Source organism: Crocodylus porosus, unplaced genomic scaffold (genome assembly GCF_001723895.1).
Source record: "Crocodylus porosus isolate Cpor-Errol unplaced genomic scaffold, CroPor_comp1, whole genome shotgun sequence".
In the NCBI taxonomy this organism is placed as follows: domain Eukaryota; kingdom Metazoa; phylum Chordata; order Crocodylia; family Crocodylidae; genus Crocodylus; species Crocodylus porosus.
The window spans coordinates 7,696,925-7,711,841 of NW_017728906.1; the positions used below are offsets into that span (position 1 = coordinate 7,696,925).

At 44.2% G+C, this 14,917-nt stretch overlaps 1 protein-coding gene and 1 long non-coding RNA gene across 2 annotated transcripts in view; one reads left to right on the forward strand and one right to left on the reverse strand.

Moving 5' to 3' along the window:
- IMPG2 (interphotoreceptor matrix proteoglycan 2) overlaps nt 1–5,730 on the forward strand; it is an 86,578-nt gene extending 80,848 nt beyond the window's left edge. Inside the window, exon 19 of the mRNA XM_019528660.1 lies at nt 4,434–5,730. Within this exon, the coding sequence (XP_019384205.1) occupies nt 4,434–4,446 (13 nt within the window). The 3' untranslated portion in view covers nt 4,447–5,730. The remainder of the gene's footprint in view (nt 1–4,433) is intronic.
- The window catches only part of LOC109305646, a 473,981-nt gene that overhangs the window by 26,265 nt on the left and 432,799 nt on the right, over nt 1–14,917 (reverse strand). The gene's annotated exons all lie outside the window — the stretch shown is intronic.

The following is a 14,917-nucleotide window of genomic DNA, read 5'->3' on the forward strand; positions in this document are numbered from 1 at the left end:
ACACACACACACACACACACACACACACACACACACACACACACACCGCCCCCCTGAGACCATCATCCAAACTGGGTTGCTAGTATCTGGGCCCATTTATGGTAGTAGAACAAATAAACTCTGTTTCATAGTTTCATAGTTTGTAGGATCAGAAGGGACCCGAGTAGATCATCAAGTGTGACCCCTGCCATGGCAGGAAAGAGTACTGGGGTCAAACTACCCTGGCAAGGTGTCCATCCAGCCTCCTCTTAAAGACCCCCAGGGTAGGAGCCAACCACTTCGCTTGGAAGTTGGTTCCAGACCCTAGCCGCCCTGACCATGAAGTAGTGCCTCCAGATAGCCAGCCTAAATCTACCCTCTGCCAGCTTGTGACTGTTATTTCTAGTCACTCTTGGTAGTGCTCGCGGGAACAGGGACTCCCCCAATGCCTGCTGGTCCCCCCCGACTAGTTTGTAAATGGCCACTAGATTCCCCCTCAGCCTTCTCCTGTTGTTTTTAAGTTCTAGTTGCCAGAGACATTTTAGACGCACCCTTTTTTCCATATATCCGTATTCAAGCATTTCATCAAAAAGCCCTTTCCTGACTATCTGAACGCAAACCCACTCCCACTCCATCTGTGATAGTGGAAGTCACAAAGAGTATATTGTAAAGCAGGTTTTAGATTCTAAATATGTCCAAGGAAAGCTCCATTACTTGATTGACTTGGAGGGCTATGACTTAAGAATGATCCTGGGAATCAGCCAACCATGTTCATGTCTTTGAACTAGTGTAGGCTTTCCATCAAAGGTACCCAGAAAACCCTAATCCCAGACTGCCTGGAAGACAGCCCTGTAAAAGGGAGGGTCAGGGCCTCTGATCAGTCAAGCTTGCTGGGCAGAGCACTTGAACTATCATGCTTGCCCCTGATCCCTAGCTAATGATAATGCCCTAGTTTTATGTGGAGGCCAGGAACTGGATTGGCTGCCACAAATGCTGCTTTTAAGCACATCTGCAGCCTCAGGCTGCAAACGCATCTTGATCCAGCCCCAGTCTGTTCCAGCAAGCCTCATATTTACCACTGTTTCTGATTCTCCTGGTTCCTGACTTGGCTTTGGCTTTTCCTGACCCTGACCTTGGATCTTACCTAGAATTAGACAGTGTTTCTCTGACTCCTGATTTTTGATCTTGGCCTGCTTCTGGACTGTATCTATAGGTCCTTCTGGAACTTGGTCCCCTTGGCCTCAGCCCTCCAACCTGCATCCCAGCTCAGCAGTCTGGTAATCTGCACTCTTCCGCTGCTGATGTCCTTCGCTGCTCCTCAGGGCCTATCCACAGGCCCAGTTGTGTACATCCCAGTCAAACTCTTACTCTGTGATACAACAAGATAATGAAAAAGGAACTGTAAGCAGGGGTGGCTAACCTACAGTACACATGCCACAAGTGGCATAGGCAGCATGTGGGTGTCATGCAAGCCCTCGGTGTTCAGTAGACAGAGGTGCTAGAATGGTGGTCTGGAGGCTCCAAGTTTTGGTCATGTGGAGCAAAGCAGGATGCTGCTGCCAGAGGGGAGTGTCAGCTGCCACCACCAAGAGTTAGCTTAACCCCTTCCTGGCCCTGCACCAGCTGCTGAATTCCGGGCTTTGGGTTCTTGTTCAGTATATAAAACTGGTGGTTGCAGGCCAGGGAAAGTGACATCTTGGTGGCAACACTGCTCATGTAGCAGCATCCTGCCCCTACTCTGCTCCACACAAACATAGCCTGAGACTGGAGCCCTGCACCCAGCACAAACTCATCCTAAGGTGTGTCTTAGTGTAGGTGGGGGAGGGCGGGCCAGAGTGCCACTTGGGAAAAGGGCAGGGCTTCACTTGTGTCATGCCAGGCAAAAAGGTTGGCCCCCATTTCTGTAGAGTATGGTCTGGTGTAGATGCAGTTAAATTACAAGGTAGTTATATTAACCGTATGAGGTTAACAGTCTGCACAGCTTGAGAAACTTAAGGCCCAAACCACCTCATAAGGCTAAATACTGGGCGTTTTATTAGTGTGTTTTCAGCTGGCTTCAGTGTAGAACAACTGGTCAGTTAACTTCCAGATTTCTGTAGAATACATCACTATACTATTTAAGAGCTGCTCTGTGGTCAACCAATAGAAGGACCTCCTATTCTTCCTGGTAAAGGATGGCCATCTCAAGACAGCCTTTGGGGACAAACCTGTCCTAGCTTATAGACAGCCCCCCCAACCTCAAATGGTTTCTCTCAAACAACAGACTAATGAACTCCCTTCCTTGCCAAGGCCCCAAGCCTTGCAGTGGTCCTAAATGCCTGCTGTGTCTTGACATCAATACAGACCACATCATCACTGGATTTGATAACAAGGAGTACAACATCTAAGGTTCATTCACCCGCAACTCTACCAGTGTTGTATATGCTGCCACCTGCTTACGCTGCCACTCTGAAGTCTGGACAGACAGGGTGATTTCTGCATGTAAGAAAGAATGAATACTGATCTGATGACAGCTGCAGAAATACGTAAAAGCCTGTGGCAGAACACTTCCCTGGACACTCCATCGCTGATCTCAGGACTGCTGTTGTCCAGCAAAAAAACAAAACAAAAATCAAACCAATTTGAAGGGGGAACTGCAAAACAAGAACTCATCCACGAACTAGACTATTAAATTTGGTTTAAACAGGGACTATGATTCTAATCTCATTACCTGGATTAGCCTTTCTTGACCTTTGTTTCTCTGGGTTTACTGTTGGTTTGCTTTTCTCTCCTAGCACAACAATTCTCACCACTCTCTCTCCCTCTCTCCCTGCTCCTTGTCTTTTGTATTTCAGTTTATCTCTCTTCTTTATAATCTGCTTTCTGCCTGCCCTTTCACAGCATCTGATTAAATGAACTTGGGTTCACAAAAGCCTGTGCTCGCCCTCTCTATATATCTTATTTAGTTAGTCTATAAAGGTGCCTATCTATCTTGCCTTCTGACTGAGTTCAGACTAACATGGCTAATTACCTCTCTCCAACCAAAAAAACAGAAGATAAAATTTCACACATTTAAATAAATTACCAGTACTATACTGATGCTCTACCACCAGCAAAAAGCTTATGGAGTTAGCAACACTACTTAAGTGTCTTCTGTATCTTGAAGAGAATTAACCATAAGCATCCACACCAGAGGACAGGCTAGTGATCCAGGTTGACCTGGATAAACTTAGTAAGTGGATGGGTACTGATGATGTTCAATACAGATACATGTAAGGTACTCCACCTCAGGACAAAAAACCTGTATCACGCTTATAGGCTCAGCAGTGTTACGCTTGCTAGTACCACGGCTGAAAGAGACTTGGGGGTCATGATTGACCACAAGATGAACATGAGCTACCAATGCAATGTCACAGTTGGCAAAGCAAAAAATACTTTGGCTTGTATTCATAGATGCTTCTCAAGTAAATCTCAGGATGATGTCCTCCCACTGTACTCGGCCTTGGTGAGGCCGCAGCTGGAGTACTGAGCCCAATTCTGGGCTCCACAATTCAAGAAGGATGTGGAGAAGCTTGAGAGAGTGCAGAGAAGAGCCAGGTGCATGATCAGAGGGCAGGAGAACAGGTCTTACGAAGAGAGGCTGACAGCCCTGGGGCTCTTCGGCCTGGAAAAGCGCAGGCTCAGGGGGGACCTGGTGGCTACCTATAAGTACACAAGGGGTGTACATCAAGATCTGGGAGAATGTCTGTTCACCAGAGCACCCCAAGGAAAAACAAGGACCAACGGTCATAAACTCCTCCAAAACCATTTTACATTGGACGTAAGGGAAAATTTCTTTACTGTCCAAGTCCCCAAGACCTGGAATAGACTCCCTCCAGAGTGGTGCAGGCACCTACTCTGGGCTCAATGAAGAAGCGTTTGGATGCTTATCTTGCTAGGATCCTTTGACCCCAGCTGTCTTCCTGCCCCTGGCACAGGGGGCTGGACTTGATGATCTTCGAGGTCCCTTCCAGCCCTAATGTCTATGAAATCTATGAAATAAGGGTTAAAACTGAGTACTTAATTTAATTAAGCAATTAATGCAATCCCATCAGTATTACATCTTTCAGTAGTGTTACTTTAGCTATCTGGATGTTTAAAATTACAGCAGTTCTACTTCAAGGGTATTAGCATTAGATATCTAGCTAGATACCTAATCTAATGCTAAGAGATAAAAATAAAGATCTAGGCAGCTACATTAGCAAAATGTTGCCCAAAAATTCTGAGATAAAATGTCTATTTCTTTAATTTCATAATAAATGAACCCCATATTTTCTCTGTGTCAGTACAGTAGTTCATATTTTTCTTTATATTGTAAAGGATCATCATCTATATTTTCCACAGCTGGAAGTAGCAGTCTGCCTAGAATAAAAGATCTGAAACAAAGTCTAAAGAAGAACTTATCTTAATCACTGCTATTCTATTTTTCATTTCAGGAAGCTGCTTTAAAAAAACACCTTGAAACCAGTAGAAAGCTTGTGGGAGATGAAGAGAACCTCATTCCCATAGTAATGGGCACAGATGTAACTGCAAAGTTACTTATATTCTTTTTCTTGCATGGACTGTGACACTACTGTATGGGTACAGATGTTTTCTAAATGAATGACTAAAGTAGTGATGCCCATTTATCTTGATTTTTCTCTGGCTTTTCTGCATGCCGTTACATTCCTAGGCGGTGACCAGAAGTTGCAGAGGTCATGAAAGTTCATTTTACTTACTTTAAAGGAGGAAGAAGCATTTTTGGAGCTGGATTTTAAAGTGTGTATGTATGATCATACCCCACACGGATTCTTCCCTTGGTGCATGAAGACAACGTTTAAAATGAAATGAGCTTTTAAAATTCTTCTTAAGTGTTTCTCCCTCATGGGGGACGTTTAGTGGTTTCTAAGGTAAAGTAACAGTGGGAGAAAATAATTGTGATATAAGTGAGAGTTCTGTAGGATGTTACTATTTCTGCTCAAGTGACATTAGCACTATTTAAGACAGTCTGGTTATAAACACAGAAGATGCATAGAGTTACGCAGCTAGAAAAATGGATAGCTAGCTGAGTTTACCTTTTTTGTCTCTGACAGTCACATGATGCATAACAGCATTTAGCTTAGCGGCTCATAAGGAATCTCACATCCCACTGTATCCCTTATCTTCAACAGTGCTGGTGTTCAACTGCTTCACTTGTCTCTTTGTGAGATAATGCACTTCAACAAAGGTATTTGCCACCAAAACCCATACTACACATAATGAATACATTCTGTTTCTGTTCTTGCTTGTTAGATGAACACCTGGGACAAAAAAGGGCTAAATACCTCCCCCCCCCCAACCTCCCCTCCGAATATTGTGTAAAGATAATTTTTTAAGTGACTAATTTTTTTTTATCATCATGAGTTATTTGGACTGTAGACAATTTTTTAAGTTCTGATTTTGTAGATTAGTAAGCACATTATTTATTGTACTTTCCTACCAATTGGTTATTTTCATAATGGAAATAATTGCTCTTTAGAAGGATGAAGATTTCACTACACTGAACTGACATGCAAACTCAACTCTAGTTCTTTATTCCTTTGGCATTGAATCTTAAAAATTGTGAGCCTTTAGCTTTCAGATTAAAGCTGAGCAAATGCTACTTAAAATTCAGCTTACTAATATTTTAGCACTATTAACTGAATAATGCATTAGCCATTCATCAGGTCCCATTCAAAATAGACCCTATTTCTTAGTCAAATTGTACTATTTAACAGCGCATATAATTGTCAGTTTTGCCTATTGTGTTTCAGATGGCAGCAGGCTCCAATGGAAAAAAGTGACCTCATTTCTGGCTTAGTGGAAGCTCAATGTAAGAGTCTTAAAAAACCCCCAAAAAAACAAAAACATAACTTTAGACTGGAAAATGGTATAATCACTTAACACACACAGAAAAAAACACCTGGTCTATTCATAATAGCAGAGATTGTATGGAGATATGCTTCAGAGACAAAGTTTTGGGCTCCTCGGAGCCCTTAAAGTCAATAGACTGTACATACTACCATGAAGAGAAAGGAGACTCCAAGTACAGATGTCATGAGACTTTTGGGCAGTTACATCTCTGGCATTTAATAATGGTCATCAACATTTTCCACCTGCTTTAATAATGACTGTTCTATTACAAGTTGTGTTTTTAACATTTCATTGGCAAATAGGGTTGGCTTTTTACCCAAGATCCAACAGTCTAGGCCAAGAAGTGCCTACCACACCATCCAGTACTTTTCCAAAACCTTTTACAGATTGGTCATGGCACAAGGTACTAAGTTAGGCACTTAAGCTGAACAAGAGGGCAAGCCAGTTCCTTAAAGTTTAAAGAAAATACTTTGAGTTAATTCCACTAGCAAACCTCAGCACGTCTGAGGGGATTTCACCAGATTGGGGGGTTATCCTCCCTTATTTCAGTGCAAGGGGTACAGATTCATAGCTCCAATTATTAAGTGTCCAGAAAAATTCAAGCACAGGCAAGAAATCAGTTTGCAACTGTCAAAGTAAGCAAGCTACAATAATATAGGATAGTGTTCACTGATTAGGTGGTACTTAGTAAAGCCGGAGGCCAGATGCAGTGGAGAGCCAATAGGTGCTGTGCACTGCCTACATAATCTAGCCTTTGAAGCTGACTTCAGCTGCCCAAGCAGACTTAGAGCAGGAAAGGGATAAACCTCTGGTGAGTATGGAGCTAACATAAAATGGCAGCACCAGGGAAGATTGAGACAGATAGGACATCTGTGTACTAAGATAGTCTTCACTTACTGCATCACAATGCACTATAGTGAGGATAGGTACAAAGCTGAGTGTTGCGTTACTGTTGTTCAGCTTTCTCTTGCTTGCATTTCTGTGTGGTTGGGCCATACCAAGGATCTGGTCCCAAACTATATTCTTCTATGAAGCGGTGCATTTTCAGTTTGATGTGTAGAGAACAAGCTGTGCCGCTCCACCCAATGGCTGCTTCTTGGTACATTGACATTTTATTTTGTAATGCAGAGGGAAGGTTAAGATTGGAGAACAGTCTGAATGTCACATTTGTACAGTACCAAAACTTAAGGGAGAAGAATGCACTGGAAATCTGTAAGCTTTCTAATTAGCTCCTGGTCTTTAATGAGTTGAAATGAAAACTGCTGGTAAACAAGTGAATTTTGCAAATTGGACCCATCTGTAATTAAATCTATGCATTACTATAGTATCCCTTAGCACAACCCAAGGGGAAGGGAAGAGGAGGTATTTCATTGTATATACAGTGAATATTTTTCTTTTTATATATGATGGTGTCTTATTTTCACTGCAATAAACTTTTTGGTTTCAAGACTCTTTCTGTATATTTCCCCCTAAAATATTGTCAGTTTGTAAAAAAAAAAAAAAAAAAATGCTGTTTGCTGCAGGGACCAATAGTTCAGTAATGGAATGGAGACTGTATTTACCATAAAGGTTTCTGTTACTTGGAACAGATTTTTTTTTAAACAGATCTGGCTGAATTGTTAAACTCTTGTGTTAACAAGAGTGCCAAATGCAGTCCACTATGATTTATGGGATCATATTAGTCTGGAAATTCATACCAGGAAGCACATAACTCTAGATTAGCTAGTCTCTCATTTTAAAGTTTGAGACCAAATCTGAGAACAAGAATATATTGTTGCTTAGATGATGACAAACAAACATTCTGAAAATTTTTAAAACTATTTGGCCATTACAAATAATGAATCTTAGTCAGTCCGGATGGGGTTATGACCTTGCTAATTTAAGAAACTAAAGACATTTGTACACACCATGGGGGTTTACTTTGCCCTGAATTGAAGTGGTGTGTTTTTAAAAACACCACTTAAATTTAAGAAGTAAACCCCTGTGGCATATCCACAGAGGTTGGGCCCAATCCTTACCTGTCTCTCTGGCAGTGGGGAGGGCGAGCTGCAGGCGGGTCAAGTGGTCCCTGAGTGGCTGGGGGGGAGGGGGAGGACCTGGTGCTTCCCTCTGCTGCAGGAGCGGTACCTCCCAGGTGGCACCCACCTGAAGGCACCCCACCCAGGTCGTCCCGGGGGGGCACCATAGCTGCGGAGGGAAGCACCAGGCCCCCATGCAGCTCAGGCAGGCAGGCTCTGAGGAGGGGGGAAAAAAAAGATCAGGCTCGCCACTTTTTTCTTTTTTTCTTCAGTGGAGCCTGTCTGTACATGCTGCTGCTGGGCTGCCTGCTGGGGCTGCCTGCACAGCCTTTGAGCTGCACAGGGCCCAGTGCTTCCCTCCACGGCTATGAGGTAGCAAACTAAAACACCTCAGCGATGTTTCATATTGCTGCATCCCAAAGTCATTTAACTTGCAATAAATACACCGCCAGAGGTGCAAACTGCAACGCAATTAATATGCAATATGGCACGAGATGTGCAAGCAGCAATGCCATTAAAGCGATGCAAAAGGGCTTTTAACCCGCTTTAAAGACCAATTTTGTGGTGTGTACACAGGCCCTAAGTACATAACGGATAGGATATATAAAAGGTGCTCAAACTGTCCTTTACATAGCACCAGTTTCAGTGGTATCAAACACTTTATTTACTCACCTACCTCATGCACCTTCCCCCCCTAAATTAGCCTTCCAAAATTGGGGTTTATTTCTTAAGGTGGGAAATTAGTTTCTCTGTGGAGCATAGAGGCACTCCACTTTGATTCATATTCCACCCAAAATTTAAAACAAACTGTCTGAGAGCAGCAGGGGCATTTCTATTCAGGCAGCTGAGGGAGTCAATTGGTTTAATGGCTCATTGCTCTTCATTTCACAGGTATCATCTTTCTGTTGTAATGGTCTTGATTTTTTATGATGTTCCAGGAATCAAGCTACTATTTCTTTTGGAAATGTTGCTGTCTGCTAGCTCCTAGTCTCTCTTGTCCTATTTCTTCCAGTAGCCCCACAGACTGTTTTTAGCTCTTTTCAAATTCGTAGGGCCACCCATGGAGACAAGTCTTCAGCAGCAGCTACATTTTCATCTTCTGGCTGAGCAGGAAAGGGAAGATAAGTAAGCCAAAGACTAGGTTCTGGGCCTGCTCTATGCAGGTAGAGAGAAAAAAATGCATATATTTAATTTTGCCTTCCCAAAAACAAGCTGCATGTCTTACTTGGGGGCATGTGGCATGTGAGAAAATACAGTATGCAAAACCAACCAGTTTCAGCCCTCAAGACAGAGCTTGTTGCTACATCCAAGCAAGAGGAGTAGGAACAGAAAATTGCCCGAGTCCTTGCCAAAGGACAGAAACCGCACAACAGCTTAATTGGTGATAACTGTTTTGTGTGTTCATTATACTGCATGGTAAGTTGAAGCTAAATGTGTTTCATTCAGGAGCAAGTTATTAGTTAGCTTCCCCCTAGCATGGGACAGAGCAGATAGAAGACAGTTACTGTGTGTTAAGTTGACCTGTGGTAAGTCACCACACTTTTTAACATGGTATAACTCTGATACCATCTTGTTATTTTTCCATTGTGCTGCTCTTGTTCTTGTCTCATTTAACTGGAATGAGAGTTGAGCTTGTTTGATACTTCAGAGGTATCGCATGTTTTCAGGACTGCTATTTCAGCTCTTTAACCAAATACATTCTTTGAAAATGAGTTGTGTTATCAATACAAAGATTGATTCTCTTTCCCATTACCGGGTTTCAAAATCAGAGACAAAGACATTTGAATATCACCTCCTAGCCCTTTCCTGCTGAGGACTTTGCTTTTAATAGCTGTATGAATAAAGAGATGGGTGAAGACAGATCAGTGATTCTCAGCCAGGTGCCTTGACATCCTTCCAAGAGCCAATGGGGTGCCACATGTTGCTAGCAGTATTAGGAGTGCTAGTATTTTTTGAGGGATGCCTCAATTCTACGGTTGAAAAACACTCTATTAGAGTCTAATAATAATAAAACCTGATAGGTTTGTAAGTACAGTGATGATGTTCGTTTTGCAAAAGTATTGAATTTAGTTGGACATGTTTTATTTTTATACTAAAGCTAAAGTCCAAGGCATAGAAATCATAGAAAATTAGGGTTATAAGGGACCTCAGGACGTAATCTAATCCAACCCCCTGCTCAAAGCAGAACCGTCCCCAGTTAGATCATACCAACCAAGGCTTTGTCTAGCAGAGTCCTAAAAACCTCCAAGGATGGAGAGTTTACAATAGTGGCGGACAATTATTTTGGGCAGAGGGCTGCTTACTGAGTTTTGGCAAGCCTCCGAGGGCCACATGACAGGCAGCCCAGGGCAGAAAAATATTAATTTTCTAAATTTTTTAGGGGCCCCGCGGACCGGCTAGAATGGTCTGGCATGCTGCATCTGGCCCCTGGGCCACATTTTGCCCACCCCTGGACAACCTCTCTGAATAACTTGTTTCAGTGCTTTACTACCTTCCTAGTGAAAGAGTTTTTTTCTCATATCTAACCTTATATACTTCCCTTTCTCATATACTTCCCTTAATGCAACTTGAAACCATTGCTCCTTTTTCTGTCATTTGCCACCTCTGAGAACAGTCCAGCTCCATCCTCTTTGGAATAACCCTCAAGTAGCTGAGGGCTGCTGTTAAATCTGCCCTGTCTCCTTTTCTCTAGACAAAATACACCCAATTCCCTCAGTCTCTCCTCAGAAATCATGTGCCCAGCCCTCTAACCATTTTCAGTGTCCTGAGCTGGACTCTCTTCAATTTTTCCACATTCCTTCTATGGGTAGGGACAAAACTGGATGTTGTATTCTATATGTGGTCTCACCAGTGCTGAATAGAGGGGAATAATAATTTTCCTTGATCTGCTGGCAATGCTCCTGCTAATGCAGCCCAGTATACTGGTAGCCTTCTTCACAACAGGGCAAACTGATGGCTCATATTCAGCTTATTGTCCACTATAACCCCCAGGTCCTTTTGTATAGAGCTGCTGCTAAGCCAGTTGCTTCCAAGGCTGTACTGGCGCATGAGATTGTTCTGTCCTAGGTGCAGGACTTTGCACTAGTCCTTATTGAACCTCATGAGATTTCTTTTGGTCCAGTCCTGCAATTTTTTGAAGTCTCTCTGCATCCTAGCCCAGCTTCTAGCTTATCTACTGCTTCTCCCAACTTGATGCCATCTGCAAACTAGTTGAGGGTGCACTCAATCCCACCTTCCAGGTTGTTGATGAAGATATTGGACAAAACTGGCCCCAGGACCAACCCCTGGGGGACTCCACTTGATACTAGCTACCAACTAGACATTGAGCCGTTCATGGGTGACTGGTGCCGCCTTATTCGGGGGGGGGCGTGCATCCCCCATTCTCCCCCCCCACGACCGTTCTTGCTGCCCATGGGGGGGGTTCCCCTGCAGCCAATCTTGCTGCCCTGGCCTGCGGCACATCTCACTGACTGGTTGGAGTTCCCCCATACCCAATCACTGCAGCTGCTTCTGGGAGTGGCTGCATCAGTCAGCTGGCACTTACAGGCAGGGCACCGGTACTCCTGCCTGCCCCCTGCCCATTGCCTAAGCAGCGAGCATGGCTGATCAGGGGGTGCACCCCCTACGCGTTGCCACTAGAGCCATTAATTACTACCCTTTGAGACTAACAATCCAGACAGTTTTCCATCCACCTTACAGTCGATTCATCCAACCCATGCTTCCTTAGCTTTCTTATAACAATGTTGTGGGAGACAGTATTAAAAGCCATGCTAAAATTAAGGTACATCACATCCAATTTGCTGAGGATGTTTTACTGAGGGACAAAATTGTCTTCAGAATAACTGATAGCAAACTCAAGGAAAGACTTATGGAAAAACCCTCCCTCACCCTGGCACAGGTTGTGGATCTGCAGGGCAAAGGCTCTCACAAGTGCCCAGGCTTGTGTTGTGTCTGCAGAAGCAAACCTACGTGCCGTAGCATTTTGCAAAAGCAAAACAAACCCCAAGTGACGGTTGTTCCACAGGAGGGCCAACAAGCTGCAAAAGGTAAAGTTGGCAAAAGATGCAGAAGCACACAAGGCTAGATTCTGCCCAGCTTTCAGGGAAATTTGTTACAAATGCTCTGGAGTGAACTTTGTAAAAATGTGTAAATCAAAGGGAGAAGCTCCAAAGTCTGAAAAAGGAGTCAATACCCTATATATGGCTACAATGTCAGCAAAGCAGCACTCACAGACCTTTGATAACCCAAATGTCTGGTATAGCACAGTTATAATTGCTGACTTGCCATCTATTTTAAGTTAGATACTGGAGCAGAAACAGACACTATTCCTGTAAATGTAGCAAAGGCCCTGCAAGGCAAAGTATGCAAGACTCGAGCTCATGTTACATTGGTTGCATTTGGCAGTGCATGCATCAAACCACAAGGTGCAATCATTGCACGCTGCAAATCTGGTGCTAATGAATCCAACGTAACTTTTATATAGCAGACAATAGTGACCCACCAGTACTTGGTAGGGTGGCATGCTCCACCTTAGACCTTATCAGACAAATTCATAGAATGGCCCTGACAGTACTACAACCAAGGTAGGCCTTCTGAAACTATACCCGAACGTTTTTGAAGGTTTGAGTCAATTTACCAGTATGCACCACATCTATGTCAGCCCAGAAGTACCACCAGTTGTGCATGAGTGTAGAAAAATTCCCTATACAATACTAGCCAAGTTCAAAACCACCCTCAAAATGCTGGCAACTATGGAAGTCATTACAAAGGTGACTAAGTTCACACCATGGGTCAATAGCCTTGTGATCCCACAAAAGAAGGATGGTTCACTATGACTTTGTCCAGACCCACAAGACCTCAACAAGGCAGTGTTGAGGCAGCACTTTTCTATTCCCACTGTAGAGGATGTGCAGAAGAGCTTGTCTGGCAAAAAGCTGTTCACCATTCTTGATGAAAAGGATGGCTACTGGCAAGTCAAATTGGACAAGGAATTGGCAGAGCTGTGTACCTTTAACTCCCCGTGAAGATGGTACCACTTCAGGCAATCCAGATTCTCTATACCAAAGGCAAAGGCATGTTAGTGGCTGTCACGCTTTCTAGACCACGATGCTTGCCCCTCCCCTTGAACCTGATCTTTTCCACTCAGAAAAGATGATTCACAGTCTCATAGATTTCATAGACATTAGGGCTGGAAGGGACCTCGGGAGATCATCGAGTCCAGCCCCCTGCCCAAAGGAGCGGCAGGGCCCGGCAGGGGCCTCCCCCAGGCTCCTGGTGTTATTGCTGCAATGGTCAGCCCAAAGTCTGACTGAAACAGAGCCACTCAGTGGCCAGTTGCTCCAGCAGTTACAGAAACACACAAAGACTGACATGGAACTACAACCCCTTAGAGCTCAGCATCTTAATAAATGGCTAAGTAGGCAAAAACAAGTTAGATCTGAACTAAAGTCTTACTGGCCTCTCAGAGATCAAATCCAGATTCAGGATGATTTGCTCATGATCAGGCCAAAAATAATCATTTCACATGGTGTGAGGACCAACATGTTGACATTGCTTCACTTGCCCCATCAAAGTATACAAAGGTCGAAAGCACAAGCTCAACAAATCATGTATTGACCCAAGATGAATGTCCACATTGAGCAATGGATTGCAAATTCCACACCTTGTCAAGAGCTCTAACCCAGTACTCAGAAAGAGCTCATGATCTCACATGAGATACCAGATCTGCCTTGACTAAACCTGGCAGCGGACATTTTTGACTTATGGGGACAGTCTTATTTGATAATAGTCGACTATTACTCCAAGTGCCCTGAAGTTTTGCACCTGACAGTCAAGACAGCTTTCATGGTAGTAGCCAAAATGAAGTCTGTATTTGCTTGCTATGGCATACCTAAACAAATTGTTTGTGATCACATGTATGGGTGACTGGTGCCTCCTGAGTCTGTGGGGGCACCCACAGAAGCCACCAGCAGCATTGGTGGTGGGGGCGGAGCTAGCAAGCATTTGCAGATGCCACTGGCAGCGTCAGCAGCAGGGAAGACCCTGTCACGGGGGACACATTGAGCACCTGCAGACACCGCCAGCGGCATCGTTGGTGGGGATGGCCCTTTTAGGGGGGATACATGCCCCACCTGTGCCTCCCTTACCAGTCGCCTATCATCACGTGCCATTTGCAAGTCACATGATGAAACAATTTGTGACTGACTAGGGCATAACCATCACTCATTCTAGTCTGGGTCTAGTCCAATGGTCAGGCTGAATTCACAGTTCAGACCATCAAATCAATGTTTAAGAAGAAGTTGCAGGATGGCTCAGATCACACCTGGCTTTACTCAATCTCTGGAACATGCCCATTACCAGTCTTGAGTATGTTCCAGTGCAGGTTGTGATGGGGAGACTTTTGCGCAGTACCCTCTCTGCTACAATGGTGGTGCTGACTCCTAAACATACTGTCGAATGTTTCCCACAAGTTGTGGAAACTTTAAAGGCACCAAAAGGAGCACTATGACTGTATGGCTACATTCTTGCCACCTCTACAAGATGGGGAGAAAGTAAGGATGCATACAAGTACAAGTTGGATACCGGCATCCATTATGACAAAAAGGGATGAACCGTGGTCCACAGGTGCATCTCAAGCAGGTCCAAGGAGGTGATCCTCCCCCTCTATGAGGCATTAGTCAGGAGGGATGTGGAAAGCATTGAGAGGGTCCAGAGGAGGGCCACTCACATGATCAGGGGGCAGCAGGGCAGGCCCTACGAGGAGAGGCTACAGGACCTGAACCTGTTCAGCCTCCTCAAGAAAAGGCTGAGAGTGGATCTGGCGGCCGTCTATAAACTGGCCAAGGGGGACCAGTGGGGAATGGGAGAGTCCTTGTTCCCCCAAGCACTACCAGGAGTAACTAGGAATAATGGCCATAAGTTGACAAGAGTAGATTCAGGCTAGACACCAGGAAGCACTACTTCACAATCAGGATAGCTAGGATCTGGAACCAACTTCCAAGGGAAGTGGTGCTCGCTTCTACCCTGGGTAT